The sequence below is a fragment of the Pongo abelii genome, chromosome 14 (assembly GCF_028885655.2).
Source record: "Pongo abelii isolate AG06213 chromosome 14, NHGRI_mPonAbe1-v2.0_pri, whole genome shotgun sequence".
In the NCBI taxonomy this organism is placed as follows: domain Eukaryota; kingdom Metazoa; phylum Chordata; class Mammalia; order Primates; family Hominidae; genus Pongo; species Pongo abelii.
In genome coordinates, this window is record NC_071999.2 from 25763692 (window position 1) to 25784633 (window position 20942).

The following is a 20942-nucleotide window of genomic DNA, read 5'->3' on the forward strand; positions in this document are numbered from 1 at the left end:
TCTCCTTCCTGCATGCTGCTTAAACAGAGTACTATCTGAAATCATTTAGGCAGGAACTCTTGATGCCCAGGGCTTATGAAGAGGTACTTGACTCTGGCCAGTAAGGACCTATTTGGGAATGGATAGCGGACCCCCCCTTTCTTCTAGTGGTGTCCCCTACTTATTATGCCTGCTATCCAGCTGCTTAACAGTCGGTACTCGTCCAGTGGGCAGAACCAAGCACTGTACTAGAACAAAAAGTGTCTAAAACACCGCGACAGGAAGGAGGAAGCGCAGGATGGGAGTAAGAGAACAGGTGAGAGACTGAACAAGTGTGGAGACAGCACAACAACTATATATATTTTTTCTTTTACATGATTGAAGAACTTCATGAAAATATTTAGCCTGTGAAATATCCAAAAATATTCATGTGATAAAAAAAATTCCTGAACCAGGCAAATTAAAAGCCTGTTCCCACTGTAATCATCACAACTTTTTGTTGTTGTTGTTGTTGTTGAGATGGGGTCTCACTCTGTTGCCCACACTGGAGTGCAGTGGTGTGATCTCAGCTCTCCACAACCTCTGCCTCCCGGGTTCAAGTGATTCTCCTGCCTCAGCCTCCTGACTAGCTGGGACTACAGGCGTGTGCCACCATGCCCAGCTAATTTTTGTATTTTTAGTAGAGGAGTTTCACTATGTTGGCCAGGCTGGTCTCGAACTCCTGACCTTGTGATCAGCCCGCCTCAGCTTCCCAAAGTGCTGATATTACAGGCATGAGCCACCGTGCCTGGCCTGTTTTGTTTTGTTTTGAGCTGGAGTCTCCTTCTGTTCCCCAGGCTGGAGTGAGTGCAGTGGTGTGATCTTGGCTCACTGCAACCTCCGACTCCCAGGTTCAAGCAATGGCCTCAGCCTCCCAAGTAGCTGTGACTACAGGAGCATGCCACCACACCCAGCTAAATCACAACTTTTCTACAGCACAGGAAACAATTGCTCTTTTAAGTCTATTTTGGTATTCGTGTATTCACTCATTTCACAAATATTTATTCAATGCTGATGGGCTGAGCCCTGTAACAGGGGCTGCAGATACAGCTGTGAACATGACAGTCAGTTGCCCTCCTATCACAGAGCTTAGACTTTATTGAGGGGCAGAGACCATAAACCAATAAATGAAATAATACATGTTGAAATTAGGAAGTAAATGTTAATATGTGCCATGAAGCAAAAACAAAGCAGGGTAAGGGGGTAGAGAATGTCTGACTACAGGGGAAACAAAGAGACTCTATTCATAAATGTTTAAACAACCCATCAAAATTCATCAGAATGATTTACTTCCAACAGCAAAGTTTTACTTGGCATGCTAGTAGTTTTAAATCATCTTATCTTTTAATATTTAATGTATCTGTGTGAAGGGGTTTCCTCCTAAGTCCCTCACAAATGTAAAACACACCCTGGGGTGGGCACTTATCCCAAGCCAAGGCTGGTGCTTTTGAGCACGTTCTGGCATTTATGTATGCTCAGCCTCCACATACCTGGGGGGCACAGATGCTGCTGGCTCAGTCAGGCAGAACCTGTCAGGCATTAAGGCTTATCTTTCCCTTGAAATCCCTTGATTAAAAAAATAAAAAGCAAAGACACCTTCTAAAACATAAATTTAGAAATAACCATCCAGAGGTAGTGTGCATTTACTGTTCTCCTACAGTGCTGGGCACACCAGCCTTGCCACACAATGCCAATATTTAGAGATTAATCAGATTGCATAAATGCTAACTGCATGCTTTAAAACTGGAAGTATTAACTACTACTAATTTTCAGTGCTATAAGACAATGTAAAATGCCTTTTCTGTTTCAGTATCTGTGTATACCTTTTGACAACAGGGAAATTAAGCTATTGTTGAACAATGACTGTTTATTTAGCTTTCTTATTTTAAATGTCAGCTGTACTTCTGCTGACAGACAGGACTTATTGCTCCTCGACTGTCGTGATGTTTGTATTGTGCAAATAACACCAACGGTAAAGCCTTGCACTAAGCACGTTTTGCCTACTAGGTTAGTAATCAGGTTATTTAAAAAAAAAAAGGCATCAACGCTTATTACTTAAGCTGCTGTGTCAACAAGACATCAAACTTTCAAGTGGACTAAATATTTTGGGTCAATTTGAATAAACGTGTCATCCTGTCAATCAGAGCTGTCAAACTGAAGTGAGTTTCCTCGTGAAAAAGTGCGTTTCCCATCATCAGAACTGTATGGGCAAAGAGCTTCCTCCAGCCCATTCTGTACAGAGTCCTTCGCAGTCACTCAGAAACTGAATCTGAAGGCCTTGGGAGCTTCCCGAGCTGAATTCTCACAGTGGCCGAATTGCATAAGGGCTTCTTGATTTCTGTCCCCCGTGGCAGTCATAACCATGCAACCATCTCTGTAACAACTGAAGCATGGAGCTTGGGAGTCATCCTTGATATCACACTCACTCTCCTCCATGCCAACATAAATCTGATCTTGTCACTACCTGCCTTAAAAATACTGTAAATGGTTTCTCGTAGTCCTCAGAATAAACACCAACTCTCTTTCACAGCATCCACAATGCCCTGCCCGACCTGACGCCCACTTACCTTCCAGCCTCATTTTGTGCCCAATACTCGTCTTTCAGTCTCACCTCTGTGCTCCTCCCTCCCCCAAGTGGCACTGAAAAGGCTGCTGGGAAGAAGGGAAACATGGTGGAGTCAAGGTGTGGACCAAACCATGAGCAGCAGCGTCATTGCTAAAAACCTTCCCAAGGAGGTTGTTTTTAATTACATTTTAAATTTTAGGATAGTTTTATATTTACTGAAAAACTGTGATGGAGTCAAGAGAGTTCCTCCACACTCCACGCTCAGCCAGTTTCCCCTATCATTAATATCTTTCATGGTGTGACATTTGTCACAACTCACGCACCAGTATTGACAGAATATTGTTAGCTCCAGGTACACTTTAGTCAGATTGCCCTGGTACGATCAAAACTAGCTGTCTTTTTTCTGTTCCAGGACCCACCAGGGGACCACACTACATGTAGCTGCCATGTCTCCTTAGGCTCCTCTAGACTGTGTCAGCTTCTCAGACTTCGTTTTCAATGACCCTGACAGTTTTGAGGAGTACTGCTTAGGCAGTTTGCAGAATGTCCTGAATTTGGTGTGTCTGACGTTTTTCTCATTATGAAACTCGGGTTATGGGTTTCTGGGAGGAAAACTTCCCATCATATTATATCAAGGATGCATACTGTCCACATGACGCATCACTGATGCTGAACTTGATCATCTGACTGAGGTCGTATTTGTCATTTCCCCCGCTGTCTCTAGAGTGCTCTGGACGGAAGTCACTCTGCACTGCCCACATAATGAGTGGGGAGTTATGTTCCACTTTCCTAAGGAGGGGAGTATGTACATAAATTACTTGGAACTCTTCTCTATGGGAGATTATTCTATTCTATTCATTTATTCATTTAATCATTTACATCAGTATGGACTCATGGATATGTATTTAATACTTTGTATCACATCCCAAGACTGTGATTTATTTGGTTGTTGGAGTTGGCCCAGGTTGGGGTACTGGGAGCTCTTTCAGTGGGCTCTTGCTGCGATGACACATGCGCCCATCACTGTGTGTGTTTCTGGGCACTTCCTTCCTTTCTGGCACTGTAAGACGCTTCATGCTCATCTTCTGTCTTCCTTGTTTCAGCCCTGGAATCAGCCATTTCTCCAAGGAGCCTTGGTTCCTCTTACTGGAGAATGGCGTAAACCCAATTTCTGGGTGCTGATGTGCTCCGTGCTGCTGGAACTGAGAACGGTTTTTAAAGAAACTAGTAGACAGATATCTTTATTGTTTGTATTAATCTTCTTGGAGTGTGGAGGTGGTTCTTTGGAGTATAAACCATAATTCTCTGGTTTGTTTCTTGAACAAAAAAAATTTAATAAGCTAGAAGAGATGATATAGGATAATATGGCAAAAGCGAGTGTGTTTGGCAGACTATAAATAAAGCTCTACAGAAACGTAAGGTATTATATTTTAATCAGCTTAAGGTAAGGCCCTGTGGGCTTCTAGACTTGGTTTGGTGAGTCAGTCTGATGCGAAAAAACAAACAAAATCGAGTTTCAGTTTGTTGAGAATTGACTCATTTAGCTACTACTATTTCTTTCCATCTGATCTGATGTTTGGTCCATTTGAAAAACTCCATAAAGTTATTATTTAGTATCTCTACTTGCATACTGCTTTTGGCCAGAGAGATTCTGATTAGAAAGGAGCATAGAAATAAAGTTGTTTAATATTTACAAATAACCTCCTGGAATGCTAAAATCTTGGACTTTATCCTTTCCCTTCCCCCTCCCCTCAGATTCTTTGTGGAAGAGTTGAAGAAAGACAGCATAAGGAATTCTGTAACCAGAGGCAGAACCCAAAACTAACTGGGCCACGTCCTGCTTACGTGGCTGTGGGGAGAATCTTTCCATCAGGACCACCATGGCTAAAAATGGTTATAAACTAAATTGACAGCTTTGCCACAAAAGTCTAAAGGAGCTCGCAGGAAGAGGAAGATTTTATTGTTGATCAGTGGATGTCAGGCAGGTCTCTCCTATGTCAATGAGAATAGATAGGTTGTGACATTAAAAAAAAAAAGACTTGGAGATCGTTAAGAGAACCATCAGGGCCCAAGACCTACATTGCTTACATCTCTTGCCTTCCAAAGGCCAGGTCACTTTCATGTCAGAATTTAAGGATCAACGGAGAAAAATGTGGGCAAGGCAGCACAGAGGGTATGAACACTGACTAAGTTTCATTATTTATAAAAATAGGGACAATATGACCTGTGTTATAGGGGATTAAACTTATCAGAGGATAAGTAAAATCTGAACCTAAAAACTCAATAAGAGGCACTTACCTAAAAATTTTACATAACATAAAACACAAAAAGACCAAATAGTTTACAGAGGGCAATATGAAAACTTGCATGAGTAATACAATTGCCATTCACAAACTGCTGAACTAATATAGTTTCCATTCCTAATATATATATAATTCTACCTGTCTATTTGCTGTAGTAAGAAACAATTCTGCTTCCTAGCGGGGGCAAAGTATTACTTCCTTGCTACTCACAAACCTCAGCATATCTGTCTTTTTATAAAACTGCACATTTTCTGAAGTGACTGTAATGGAAACTGAACCTTAGATCATGCTCACCATAGCACACTTAACAAATATTCTAGTATATATTTTATAAAATGGTGAAATGAATGGGAATGCCATATCATCATGGTTTATTTTAAGCAAAAACCTTAAGTTATCTTACTACTCAGAAATGTGATTTAACATAAGCCAAAAACCATTGTGGGGGTATGAGATGAACAGCAGAAAACCTTAACATTGACAATGAGAGTTAAACCTCACCCCAGATGTCTCAGCAATTAAGAAAGCTGGTTTCAGTCAGGTATTGCCACATGTGTTTAGTGGAGGATTAAGTGACTGAATGTCGTGCCTGTAATATATATCTTTATGTAAGCTATGAATGTGTTTAAGAATAGACAAGGCCATACTGTCAATCTGCAATGCTACACACACGTCTGTACACACACCCCACCCCCTTCAGAGATTAAAAAAAGGAGAAGCAGATTAAAAAGAAGTGTTTTGGGCCAGGCAAGGTGGCTCAGGCCTGTAACCCCAGCACTTTGGGAGACCGAGGAGGGCGGATCACCTGAGGTCAGGAGTTCGAGACCAGCCTGGCCAACATGGCAAAATCCCGTCTCTACTAAAAATACAAAAATTAGCTGGGCATGGTGGCACATGCCTGTGGTCCCAGCTACTCAGGAGGCTGAGGCAGGAGAAGTGCATAAACCCAGGAGGTGGAGGTTGCAGTGAGGGGAGATGGTGCCACTGCACTCCAGCCTGGGCAGTAGAGACTCCATCTCAAAAAAAATAAAAAATAAATAATAATAAGACAAAAAAAGAAGTGTTTTGAAGTTAAATCATATTTTACCCCCCGCAAGGAAATTAAGTGACTTTCCTAAGTAATTTATAGATAGTAAGTAGCAGAGTCACTGACTGCAAATCCAATTCTATTTCACCATGTGATTGCTTTCTTTCTCTGGGGAAGAAAATACTGTTTTAACCACTATTATGTTGCCTTCAAATGGTATTTGGTGTGTTAGGCTTTTTAAGAAAAGCCCCTGCTGCTGCAACTTGTCTTTTTTCCTGTGAGGATCACTCTATGTAAAGTTAAGTAATGGAAAACTGCTGAATAAATACCTTGCAGCCCAGAGTTAGACAGCACAGATACATGGTTCCTAGCAGTGGCCTTTAACTGATGAATGTAAAGCAAACACCAGGGAAAAAAGAAAGTAGAGGAATCTTGTGTGCTCAGGGACTTCCTTGAATAGGGTGTTGGCCTCTAGCTGGTGAGGACTAGAAATGGCCAAGGGACTCAGAGCTCTGAGCAGAGCCCTGTTCCCAAGGGATGACTCATTCTGAGAAAAACAAATAATCTAAAAGTTTGCCTATGTAGAACTTATTATTCAAAGATCAAAAGCATTCCCTATTTGACTTCTCTGAATTTGTATCATTCAAAGAGCACAAGTATGAATACAAAGGTATTCTGACCCTAAGAAACACAGTCTTATAACTAAGAAGGTAAAAAAAAGTTGTGATTTGGTTAGGGAGGTACATAGTTTGAAGGCAGGTATTCTATTTCTTTCCATTTTGCTATGTAATATAACTCTTTACATTTATCCAGGAAGCAGTTAAACAAAAATATATAAGGTACCTATAAAAAGTTACAGGACAACGAGATCCTGTAAGCTTTTACGTTACAAATCTCAGTAATTTCACCCATCACTCCTGGTGATACCCCAGTGTTAAGGCTGTGAGCCAACACCTAAGACCTGCTGTTTTGGGGCACAGGCTGACTGCCTCCAAGAAAATGAGAAGCCACTACTATGGGTCTTAGCTTACAAATCCAGCCCTATGAAGTGACAACTGGCATAATCCTCTTTGCATGTCCCCCATTCATCTCTGACATGAAACAAATCATGTGAATTAATGAGATCTGACAGAACAGCATTAAGAAAAATATTAAAATGTAAAAGCAGAATTGTTCTATTGTTTGTGTTAACTAAAATCTGAATACTTAATCATCTCTGGTTTGAATGAGGGACTTCTTTTTCTCTCATGTGTGAATTTTAGTGCAGAAAATATTAAGTTTCTTAACACAAAATTTTTTGGATAAAGAACAGAATTTTTGAGAGTTGCAACATTCTGGGAAGCCGACTAGAAAAGCACACCAGCCAAAAGATAAACACTGAAAAAGATTTACATTTTTTTCTTTTGATGGCATCTCCTATCAGCAAATGTTGAGGTGCAGCAGCAAGGTCTGGGAAAGGATGAGCCAAGCATGGCTGCCAGGAACACACACCTCACAGAAACTCACCGCTTACTTCCGCCTTAGCTCGGGGTGGGCTGGTGCTACCAACCACCAGCCAAAAGTACACAATGTACCCACAATCAGTAGCTTATTATGATGTGCCTATTGTTTCACTTTTGCCTGGGCCTGGAATAGATCCTGAACTAGATGTCCTGTCTGACAGTACAGGCAGCTGAAGAGCTTGGTCTGCTGCCTGAGGTCCTGGTTCAATCCCTGGCTCTTCCACATACTGCCTTGTTACATAAGCAGAAGACCTGACCTGTTTATTGTCTATAAAATGGGGATCATAACTCCTACCTCATAGGGTTACTAAGAAGAGTCAATCAACAGATACATGGTAATCCCTAAAACCGTCCCCAGAGGTGGAAAGTTCAATAAGGGCCAGTAAGGACTAGCTGTAAATGATGGCTGTGTCAGCATGCACACTTCCTCACTCTTCACAAAGCTGATGGAATGAATTCAATCTCCAAAAGAGCAGAATGTTTGTCTAAGCGTCTTTCACTACTTCACCTCTGGCACATGGAATCATGTCTGGCACATAATTAGCACTTCACAAATATTTGCTGAATAAATGAATGGCTGAAGGCACTTCACAAATATTTGCTGAATAAATGAATGGCTGAAGGCAAGAATCTGGAATTCTGCTAAAAAGGAGTACAGGCATTAGATTCAACAGTCTTAGGCAAGGAGACATTTAAGTCACACTCATGACTACCCAGACCCGCTCAATTACTACAATGAAAACACTTCTCCAATATTGAAAGTTATTTCCTATATGCACTTTTTCAGATAGCCAGAAAACTTTTCAGATAGTCAAGCTCAGCTGCAAATATAACCATCAATATATTGCGATTATCCAGTAACATTCATATCTTCCTATAAATATTTGTAAGAATGTTTCAATGTTCTTATATTCATACATGAAAAATCATGATGACCACTTCCATTTACAATTAAATTTTCAGTAAAAATACTCAAAAAATTACTGAGAAAATTACATAGAAAAAAAGAATTGTGATACCTTAAAGATATTAAGTTCTAATTTTTCAACAGGTAAAAAAAAAAAACTAACCCAATGCCTTGGAATTTCTTGAAAATATGTAGTTTTAAACTTTCAGAAAAAGAAATAAAGGAATAAAAAATAAATGAGTTCTTTAGGCTAAAAAAAACCACTGTGACCTGTTAAAATCTAAAGGAAAATTTTCTAAGAGTTTATGACAAATAAAAAATTTTTCTATTAGAGTATAAGTAACATTTTGAAAGCTAAAACCTGAATCTTTATCCTGGTACTTGAATAAATCATGGCAACTAAAAATTAATTTACTTAGGACACAGTGAGACAGATGCTTAGAACACAATGTACAGCTAAGACATTTCTTTTTTATTTGTTTATTTATTTATTGTTTTGAGAAGGAGTTTTGCTCGTGTTGCCCAGGCTGGAGTGCAATGGCACGATTTCAGCTCACTGCAACCTCTGCCTCCTGGGTTCAAGTGATTCTCCTGTCTCAGCCTCCCAAGTAGCTGGGATTACAGGCGTCTGCCACCACGCCCAGCTATTTTTTGTATTTTTAGTAGAGACAGGGTTTCACCATGTTGGCCAGGCTGGTCTCGAACTCCTGACCTCAGGTGATCCACCCTCCTTGGGGCCTCCCAAAGTGCTGGGATTACAGGCATGAACCACCACACCTGGCCTAAAACATTTTCTTTAAATGAAAAAAATATGGAGAAAACATAAATCAGCTTTCATTATAGATGGTGCCATTTTGGTTTTGTTTTACCTTCAACCATGAGCATGGGCTCCCTGCCTCCACCGTGGGCCAGCATCTCCCTGCGATAGCGCTCCCCGGCAGCCCTGGGGAAGAGAGAATCTGTTACAGACTCCTGCTTGCACAGCCTCCATTCACACTTGTCTTGAATTCTCAAAGAAAGCCACACTGACGCCATATTCATAAAAGCTGCCACCATGTGACAATTTGGCCCCTATTTTCTTGCTTCTAAAAATCAAATTCTGGCTTTTAAATTGTTCTAAAATAAATTAAATCAGGTGTGACATATTCCCTGTAAGAGGATAACTATACTTTTGGCTATCTGTTTTGTTAACAAGAGACCTCACTTTATAAAAATAATTAATTTATGTATTATACAATAGCTGTCCCCAATCTTTTTGGCACCAGGGACTGGTTTTGTGAAAGACAATTTTTCCACAGACGAGGGTTGATGGGGGAGGGATGGTTTCAGGATGATTCAAGAACATTACATTTATGGTGCACTTTATTATTACATTATACATTATAATATATAGTGAAATAATTATACAACTCACCATAATGTAGAATCAATCAGTGGGAGCCCTGAGCTTGTTTTTCTACAACTAGATGGTACCATCCAGGGGTGATGGGAGACAGTGACAGATCATCAGGCCTCAGATTCTTATAAGGAGCGCCCATCCTAGATGCTTGTGAGAGGATCATAAGGATCGCATGCGCAGTTCACAATAGGGTTCCTGCTCCTATGAGAATCTACCGCTGCCACTGATCCAACAGGAGATGGATGGGGAGCGGCTGCAAATACAGATGAAGCTTCACTCGCTCACCCACCCACCACACCTCCTGCTGTGTGGCCCAGTTCCCAGTACCAGTCTGTGGCCTGGGGGTTGGGGACTCCTGTTATAGAATAAGTAAAATATTATATTTTATTCTCTATAAAAATAGTTTTAGGATTATTTTAAATGAGGCTTGAAATTATACCATTAAGAAATAATTTGTGATGGCACCTAATAAAGAAGAGAAAAAGAACACTCTAAAACAAGAGTGAAGGAAGAGAAGCTGGCAGGAAAAGGTTAATTACACCAGAAAACCTTGGTTCAGGATAACAGTTAACAGATCAGCAAACTCCACTGGAGTGTGCTGGTGGTAAAGGCACAGTGGAGGCTGCCTTGTTCCCGTCTTCTGGTACTCTGTGTCACCTGGATATGCCTACCTGACAGAGTTCCACAAGGAACACTGTTTATGACAATACGTGAAGGTAGGTTTGGAATAATTTTTGTAGACATAAATCCTCCAAACTAATGGGACCTGGAAACAAGTTATTTAGTACTACTCTTTTGTATTTTATGAAAAATGCAAAATCCTTTAACATACATGACTACACACTATGATGAGACAGGTTAAATAAATTTTGATATTGTTTCCATTTGAGAAGCTCTGGAGCCTCTTTACATGTGGGTCATTTTGTGAACATGGTCTTTAATCAAACTTTTTGAGAGCATTACAGTAACAAAAACATGCTGACATCAAACACTAGCCCTGGTCACATCCTGAAGTGAGTGCTAAGCAAAGCAGGAAGCCTGGACTGAGGTGGAGCCTCCCCTCAGGGGCAGGGGGTGCTGAGGGGCCCTGCCTGAATCCTGGCCTGGGGTGCTCCAAGGCCCTTCTCAGCCATCGGATGTAGTGCCCTGACCCTAAATCAAATCCCTCCCCACAGGCCTCTAGCTCCTGGCTTGCCTCAGCTCTGCAATGCCTGGCTTTCTGATGTAGGCTCCAGCCTGGTTATTTTTCAGGAGTGAGATCAAAAAGGAGACTTTGACAGAGGTTAGAAATTTTCTAGTCCAGTGAGCATTTTTACTAGCTTACTTTAACATGCCCGTAAAAGTATGGCAACTACATGTCTAGGCAAGAATGTACACATAAACAAGATATAAATATTTAGAAACGTATATATTTTACAGTATGTGCTTTTCTAGTAAAGTATACTTCAAACAAGATGATATTTTGCCTATTGTATAGAAATCTACAGTAAAAAGTTATAATCCCTGAAACTGATTTACTGATGTCAAGTTTGGCTAAAGATCCTTTAAAAATAAAATCTGAAGAGCAGACCAAATGTCCATACAGTCTGCAAAGGGCAGAAGACAAAATACATGTGAGTACCAAGCTGCAAAATATTTAAAAATTCTATGACATCACATTCAGACTCAAATAATTTGAAACAAATGTGATTACTGCTGAGAAAAATCCAAGTCTATGTCAAATTGTATGACAGACTGAGAGGGTGAGGTGGAGGTGGGAGGGAGAAGAAACCAGGAATGAGAAGACCTAGATTATAGTCTTAGTCCAGTTTTTGATGGTGACGTCTGAACAAATTGTTTTCTCTGAGCCTCAGTTTTCTCTTATAAAAAGTGCTGGTTTCTGCCAAGACTGCTGTGAATACTATGTGAAAACTCTAGGACACTCTAAAAACCAAGATAAAGCAGTAAAAATAGCACTCATCAGCCAAAGTTCCCTGAAAAGAATTTGGAGATGTAGTTATTTGTGTGGTGAGAAGATAAATGCTATAAACAACTCTGACACCAGATTATAATTACTGGTTTTCTTTCAAAGAAAGAGCCTTCTAAGGAATCATAGGACCCAAACTTGACAACCTCTTGGTTCCTATTGTTATAGGGAGTCCTGTTAGGAGGATCAGGAGGCCAAATCAGGGAGCAAAGAGAAGATCTCCTACATCTCTCCAGCCAGCATGGGATCCTCTGCACCTCCCCAGACAGCACGGGATCCCTCGCACCCTTCACCCAGCACAGGACCCCATGCACCTCCCCAGACAGCACGGGATACCCCACCCCCACCAGACAGCACAGGATCCCCCGAAACCCCTCAGCCAGCACAAGATCCCCATACCTCCCCAGACAGCACGGGATCCCCCACACCCCCCAAGATAGCACGGGATCCCCCACACCCCCCCAGACAGCAGGGGATCCCCTGCATCCCCCAGCCACAGCACAGAATCCCTCACACCCTCCAGGAAGCAAGGGATCTCCTGTACCTCTCCACCCAATGGAAGTTTAACCACTACCTGGCCTTTAGAAAGAGATTGGGAAAGCAGGACTACTGATCCTAGGCACCCCTACTTCCTCCTGACAATGCCCCCAGCCTCTCCAGTGCCTTGTTCTGCCTCCATTCTGTGGAAAGGGGTGGGCATCCCGTAGCATGTGGTGAGGTCAAAAAAGCCAAGAAAACCCACAGGAGCAGCAGGGGCTGCTTCATGTAGCACAAGAGCCCTCATACAAGGGTTCCCTCAGGTACCACACAGCCACCTCTACACAGTGGCTGCAGGGTAGGGGGATGTCCAGGGCCACCGGTCAGCTGCAGGAAGCAGGAGCAAGCTTGGGTGGGAATAGCCAAGAGGGGTGAGGCTGTGTGGGGAGACTGCCATTTTCTGCCAGGTTTGGCTGTGTTACGTGGGCTGCGGTTCTCTGAGCCCGACTTCCAGATGTAACAGAGTGGGGAATTACTGTGGTCCAAGGCGGGGACATTTTAGAACTTACCCCCTTACCTGTTGAAAGGATCCTGTAGAAAACACTCCTTCCAAACCATGGAGGCGACCGCTCTGGACATGAGGTAAGAGTAATATTTAGCACCATACCCCACGAGGTGGCTGAATCGCAGCTGCCAGGCCTGCCAAGAACAGAGAGACACAGCACGGGACACAAGTCAGTTTCTGCTTGGAGAATATCACATGTGAGAACACAATGGAGACACAGAGAGACCCGTAAATGTTTTCATTTGCATTTTACCCTAGAAGGCTATGTCACCTATGATATCAATATTTTCACATTTTATACACTGTTAGGGGCTGAACTGTGTCTCCTCAAAATTCACATGTTGAAACCCAAAGCCATACCTCAGAATGTGACTTATTAGGAGACACGGCCTCCAAAGAAGTGATTAAGTAAAAGTGAAGCTCTTAGACTGGGCCCTCGCCCAATCTCACTGGTGTCTTGGAAGAGGAGGAAAGGTGGATGCCAGGGTGTGGGCACACAGGAAAGGCTGTCTGCAAGCCAAAGAGGCCTCGGGAAAGGCCAGATCTGCTGACACCTTGGTCTGGACTTCCAGCCCCCAAAACAGTGGGAAGTAAATTTCTGTTGTTTAAGCCACATAGTCTCTGGTATTTTGTGAAGGCAGCCCTAGCACACCAAGACATACACAAAGAAAATTTTGTATCACATAAATATAATCACATATAGATGTATATGTTTTGCTCCAAATATATGGTTATTCTTCTTCATTAAGTGAGTTTAATTACACTGATTATAACACATTTTATTTCACATGACTATCTACAAAAACAGTGAAGTCAGGAGTTTATTTATTTTTAATAATTTAGTTAGTTCAGAGAGTTGTACTCTGCAATGATTCTCTGTTGCATGAACTGCTTTTCATGAGCTAGTTTTTGTAACACAAAAACCTTCCATGTTTTTACCATAATCACATTTTATGACAAAACAAAAAGTCACAGAGCAGAAGAAAAATGAGACAGAATTTAAAAATCATAACTATATAAAGAGGGGTAATCTGGGAATGCATTTTTTTTTTTTTTTTTTTTAGAAGAGACAAACACTAAGAACCAAAGATAATCACCAGCAACTTGCCTCTCAGTGGAAGAAGGGTGAACAAACTGTTGTCCCTCCTTCTCTAAGCTCCTTCCACTTATTTTCTAATGATAAGAAGGAAGAAGCAGACACCTAATTGTTTTGTACAAGTTCATCACTCTGGGATTCACTTCTGTCACAGAAACGTAGAGAAGACAGCCTAGAGGCGGTGGCAGGAGTGCCAATGGTGGAGCCGGGTGGACGTGCACATCTGTTCTGACCCACTTGGAACGCCTGGTCAACAACATTGGAGGAGAGAATTTGGAGTCCGGCACAGAGAGAGAGCATCCATTGTATCTCAGGACAATGATGTAGTTATGATAGGAAAAGCCACATGGATTTTCATGGAAGGACACTGTTCCACTGGAAACTTCTTTTCCTATGAATACTGCTCTTTTTCTGTTGCTAAAGTGGAAAACATCTCCATTCTGACTCATCAGCAGGTGCAGGGCTATGCAAGCACAGCACACGAGCTTGCGATGGTATATCTGCTGTAACGTCACCCCAGCCAAAGCTGGGACTATGAAAACTGTCCTCAAAGGCTACACTTAGGACTTTAACATTTTTACTTTTCTGAAACAAATCTGACACGACAATCATCCACTTTCTTCTGTCTTTATCTGACATAAACATTTCTTTTAAAAAATAGAAGCTTGGGCCGGGCACAGTGGCTCACGCCTGTAATCCCAGCACATCAGGAGGCTGAGGCAGCTGGGTCACTTGAGGCCAGGAATTCGAGACCAGCCTGGCCAACATGGTGAAACCCTGTCTCTACTAAACATACAAAAATTAGCCAGGTGTGGCAGCACATGTCTGCAATCTCAGCTACTTGGGAGGCTGAAGCAGGAGAACTGCTTGAACCTGGGAGGTGGAGGTTGTAGTGAGCCAAGATCGCGCCACTGCGCTCCAGCCTAGGCGACAGAGCAAGAATCTGTCTCAAAAAAATAATAATAATTAAAAAATAAATAAACAACTTTTTAAAAAAGCTTAACTTTTTTTTAACCATGATAACAACATTCTCATGAATCTGTTAACTCCCCAGAAAATAAAGAATGAACAAAGTATAATCCTTGCTACAACTCTATAAACTAGATAAATGAATTCTAGTTAACATATCAAGGAAGAAACATTTTTTAATATATGGTTACTTCATCACAGGAACATGGCAGCATATTCCCTATATTCACTACACAGTGGCTTAAAAGACGCATGGTAATGCTAGTGACTCTGGTTATGTCTGATTCTCCAAGACAACTAATTTGCTTGGGCTCGGCAAGGGCTCTGTCATAAGCAAGGTGTGCAGGAGCACTGCAATCAATTTAGGACATGGGGCCAGCACCGCAGAGACACAGTGCACCTCCACATCCGCTCTCCTCTTTCTGTAAGAAGATATGATTGGAAGTCAGGCAGGCGCCTTGTGAGTGGTGTCCTGAAGGAATGATCCATGCCCCTTCCTCCTTGGGGATGCAGCCAGTCAGAAGTGTGGGCCTGTAATGGGGGCAGCTGCCTCCTGTGCTGGGCAGGGGCACTTGCACAGCTATTGTTTTGGGTCTCTCTCACAGCAACTAGACCTGTATCCTACCTCACAAGATACCCCAACTTCAGGCCCAAGTGCCATCCCCAAACAGTACCATGAAAACACAACCAACAGTGGGGCAGAGACTGCTGGAGGTGCAACAGATGCCATGCCCTTGGTAGAGCTGTGCCCTAGGTGGGAGGAGCTGGACACTCAAAACGTGGCCTGCATAGTCTTTTGCTAGCAAGGTCCCTCCAGCATAGTGAAGGGCAGAGAAAGGTAGACATGTACTTTTCATCCTATTAAGATGCAAGTGGTATTTAAAACAAAAGCAAAGAGCCTAGGACCATCTATGAATTAAATTCTAGTATAACAAACTTTGAATAACTACATTTTTAGTCAAAAGGCTTTTAGAATTCATTTACAACATATACACAGTCCAATGTACTCTGTCTTATTTAAAAGGGGTATTTGTCAGTTTTTCTGTTATGCTGGAATCCTAATCTACTCAATGATAAGAACTCATGGACCACTGGTAGCCTTTCTCGTATGAAGCAGTCTGGAAAGCAGTTTGGATGTGAGGGTATCTTCTGTAATGGAATACAGCCTGCTGTTTTAATCTGATACTCCACCAAGATACGAGCACTTGTACTACTGATGATAAGCGTCTCTCAGGGTGGAAGCCCCGAGCCCCGGAATTTGTAGCATACAGTTAAGGGGCTTTGTCTTTGAAACATTTTCTTCATGGTGATTTGCCAGAACTAGTTTGGCAGCCTTTGCAGTATAGAGCAGAGTTTAATTCTGTTTAGATTCAGGCTGAATACAGCTTTGTTTTATCTTGAAAGCAGGCCCACTTCAATAGTGGCATTTGATCTGAGCTAAGAAATGTCTTAAGTTCCCTGGTTTCATCAGCTCGTAACTGAGTTCCCACATCCCCCATAAACAGAGTTATAAAAATAAGACCTTTCAGAATGGTAGAAAGAGACATCAGGATTTGTGCATGCATCATTTCCTGGACAGCCAGGGGTCTGCCTTATCCTGACCCCCCTGCCTGAAACCAGGTCTTCTGGCACACACATGCCCCATTGTGTCTTGCTCTTTAATGACAGGTTTGGGTTCAGGACTACACCTCAAGACATGCTAAATAAATTATCTCCACCTTACACCTTTCATCATGGGTTTGCAAGTCTGTGGCTGACTAAGACCTACAATTCCACCGTTGTTTGAACACAATTGCTGAATTCCTGCTAATTCAACCTAATATTAAGTCCTTATTACCATTTCACTCATTCATCTGGAAAAATAAAATATAGCACTTCATCTTAAGCTCTGGAATTATGATATCCTCTTCCTTTTAAATTGAAGTTTTCTTCTTCCTAAGGGATATTTGTCAGATGGATAAAAGCTTTCACACTTCCTTCAGGATATTTAACGTGTGGATCTGATTTCAAAGGCAAACCATGCAAACATCTTTGTAGTTTTCCTTTTATTACGGTGAGAGACATAGATTTTCAAATCCTATTGCTGTCCCAAGGCATGCCTATTTAAACCTTCCTTGAGTTAGATAATCTCAGTGATCCCACACGAAAGACAAAACTTGGAGCCAGCAAAGCAGCCTGTCTGGAAACCCATGGATATGGTCATTTGCTTTAGAACTCCAGAGAATGGAAGGCTCTTTGATCATTTTTACTTGCCTATAGCCCTACTCTAATGCCACGATTTTCCAGGGCCAGAAATGGAAAGGTAGCAATGAGCCATTTACTTACTATCTATTTTCAGTTTCAAACATAGAACAGGGGCTAGTGCAGAGCAAGCACTCATTAACTGTGTGCTAGATATGGAAATAATGGAACTAACCATTTCTCCCAATTACACTCTTTTTAAATTTTTTTAGAGACATGGTCTCACTCTGTGACTCAGGCTGGAGTGCAGAGGCATGAGCATGTCTCACTGTAACCTGGAGCTCCTGGGCTCAAGTAGTCTCAGACCTCAGCCTCCTGAGTAGCTGGGACCACAGGTGTGCACCACCATAATTGGCTAATTTTTTAAAAAAATTTTTGTAGAAATGAGGATCTCTCTATGTTTCCCAGGCTAGTTTTGAATTCCTGGCCTCAAGTGATCTGCTTACCTTGTCAAGTGCTGGGATTACAGGTGTTAGCCACTGTGCTCAGCCAACTATACTCTTAAATAGTATACAATTTCTTCATGTCCAGCTATAAATGTAGAAATACTTTAGCTAAAATTTATTTTAAAATGATTTTATCACTGGAACATTATACAGTTGACTCTTGAACAACACAAGTGGATCCACTTATACGTGGATTTCTTTCAATGAATACAGTCAAATACATATTGGCAGGTTCTGCATCCACAACCAAACACAGGTGGGAAATACAGTATTTCAGGGATGTGAAACCTGCATCTATGGAGGGCCGAATTTTCCTATCTGCAGGTTCCACATGGCCAATCACAGGACTTGAACATGCTCAGATTTTGGTATCCATGGTGGGGGGGTGGGTCCTAGAACCAATTCCCCACAGATACTGAGGGAGACTAAACAGTAGTCCTCCCAACTCAAGTGAAAAGGTAATAGCAGTTTTCCTATCCACAGTTTCAGTTACCTATGGTCAACTTTGGTCCAAAAATAGGCAGGTGTACTATAATTACATATTTTGAGAGAGGAAGACACCACATTCATAAAACTTTTATTACAGTATATAAGTTGTCCTACCTTATTGCTGTTAATCTCTTACTGTGCCTAATTTATAAATGTCACTTTATCATAGGTATGTATGTATAGTATATATAGAGTTCAGTACTATCTGTAGCTTCAGGCATCCACCTGGAGCCTTGAAACATATCCCTTGAGAATAAGCAGGGGACCCCTATAAACCATGAGTATAGAAATGCAACCTATTCCTCTGATGTGTGTTATAAACTTCCTAAGGGCATGGCCTACATACTGTGCCCAAGTCAGGACTTACTGCAGTACTGGAAGCACAACGGGAACTCAATAGCAATCTGCTGAATGAATGGATGGACAGATGGACACCATGGGATTCTTTCACAATGACACTCAATGTTACTGACAACTGGACATCTGGCTGAGATGCAGAGCCCAGGAATAATATTTCTGGTTTACAAGACCGGTGTATTGGGTTGTACTATAAGGGCTGTTTCATTTAAGTAATTTATTTTTGACTAGGGAAGTGAGTGGTATTAGGGTAAGAATGGTAGTGAAATATATTAAATACGCTGACTATATACCAATGATGATGTGACACTGTCCGAGAGAGTACATTTCAAGGCCACCACACAACAACTGTCCAAAAACGCTTCTGATATGGAATAATCCTATTCATTATTTCAGAAGTATTTTTCTTCGCTGGATTCTTTTGAGCTTTCTACCATATCTGTTTTGCAGATAAGAAGATACTACAGTGTTAAAAACAAATTTGGATCTTAGGCTATAAATGGTTTTTAAAAATAGTTCTTTGACTACATTATTTGATAGATGATGTAAGACTTCTCAGGCTAATTTTGGTACCACATCTCCAGGTCTGGATCATGCAGAGAATCTGAGTAGGGCTTCCTTGAGTATGTTATCTCCTTCAAGCATTAGAGACTCTAAACAAACAATGGGCTAGTAATACTGTATGAGCTCATATAATCTTCTTGTTCACACTTGCACCTGTTGTAATCAGGATAACAAGGCAGGAAGAAGCAAGTTCCTGAGCTTGTCTTCATAGAAAGACCATTTTGAGTTCTCACATTCTCTGTGTACAATATCACTGGTCTGCTAAAAAAGATACATTAAACACTCCAGAAGTGTTTAACGATTTAACCACAATGTAGAGCAGAGGACATATCCTTCTATTTGCCTCGCACGTCCATGCTGTCTCTTTCTCACTCACTTTCTCTCAATGTGTGTGCATGTTCCATGCATCACTGGAGACTAGTGCTTCTAACTGATAAAAAGTCCCTACTGACAGTTTACCAAAACCCATGAAATAACAATGCCCAACAGACAGGAATTCTCCATTTGGAATATAAAGTGTTGTTAAGTGAAACAGTTATTGCGGTGGACACACTCTCAGGAGGCCCCATGACCTATCCTCCTGATGGTCACACCTTTGTGGAATCCCCTCCCTTAAATATAGACAGAAGCTGCTCCTTTCTCCTAACCAACCGAATATGGCAGTGGTTCCGGATGTCACTCCCGTGAATACATCATGTTATCCATGACGTCTCCATCTACTAGCAAGCTCACTCTAGAACGCTCCTTGGTAGCTAGAGGAAGAAGGTGACCATGTTGGGAAAGCCCACTGTCAGAGGTCTGGGGGAGGACCCTGGAACCTGGGGGGCCCTCTAGGACCTGTGGGTAGCCTATAGCCAACCGGTAAGAAGCCTGTCCTCAGTGCTATAACTGTAGGACATGAATTATGCCAATAACCTGGGTGATGCAGCCAAGCTCCTAGATGAGACTGCAGCCCTGCCAGCAACTTGCCTGCAGCCTTGTGTGACCCCCAGGCATAGGAAGCAGCTACACTGTGTTGGCTCCTGATCCAAAGCAACTGTGAGATAGGCACTGTTTTAAGCCACTACATTTGTAGAAATTTGTTATATAGCAATCGAAAACTAACACCAATATCTATTTTTTAAAATGAGAGTTATGTTAAAAATACTATTTTGAGAATAAACGCCTGCAAATATGGAAGGTGTATAAAGATACACCTTGTGTCTTTGTGAAAATGTTTGAAGGGCAGTATCTTTGTAAATTTTTTTTTTTTTTTGAGACGAAGTCTCACTCTGTTGCCCAAGCTGGAGTGCAGTGGCATGATCTCGGCTCACTGCAACCTCCACCTCCCAGGTTCAAGCGATTCTCCTGCCTCAGCTTCCCAAGTAGCTGGGACTACAGGCACGTGCCACCATGCCCAGCTAATTTTTTTGTATTTTTAGTAGAGACGGGGTTTCACTATGTTGGCCAGGCTGGTTTTGAATCCTGACCTCGTGATCTACCTGCCTCAGCTTCCCAAAGTGCTGGGATTATAGGCGCGAGCCACCACGCCCGGCCCTTTGTAAATATTTTTAAATTTTTTTTGTAAATATTTTATCAGCTTATATTTTATAAATAGACTTGAAAAGAGTGATTTGCCCAAGGCTACTGGCAGAGATTAGTAAGTGTCCCTTCCTTCATTTTCCCCTTTTTCCTTTTAGAAACAGAATCATACCCTTTTCCTGCTAAGTGTGAACAGGGCTCTTGATTGCTGTGGCAGTGACTGCATTTCCCGGATGCCCCGAGGCGTGTGGCTGTGCGACTATATTCTTGAAAATGGCTGTGAGTAAAGGCGACGTGTGCAGCTGGGTTCTGCAAAAGGAAGCTACTCGCCCTCCTTGTCCTTTCTCCTTTCCTGCTAGCTTTGAAAAGGTGAAGCCTGGAATCACCACCTTGGACTCAAAGGTGAACACCATATGTTGATGAAGCTACCAGCTCACTGGTTCTATCTGCTAGTCTGATAGGCAAGGAGAGGCCAAGTTTATACCCGGCTTGATTTCACATCACTAACACCAAAACTGATGTCTATGCC

The 20942-nt window shown here is 41.9% G+C and overlaps 1 protein-coding gene across 3 annotated transcripts in view; it reads right to left on the minus strand.

Annotated features, from left to right (window-relative positions):
* Window positions 1-20942, minus strand: part of MIPEP (mitochondrial intermediate peptidase) — a 159506-nt gene that overhangs the window by 17111 nt on the left and 121453 nt on the right. For 2 of the 3 annotated variants that reach the window (XM_063714639.1, NM_001131265.1), the window contains 2 exon segments: window positions 12743-12864; window positions 9193-9266 (listed from right to left, as the gene is read on the minus strand). In XM_063714639.1, coding sequence (XP_063570709.1) covers window positions 9193-9266; window positions 12743-12864 — 196 coding nt within the window. 3 annotated transcript variants of the gene reach the window in all.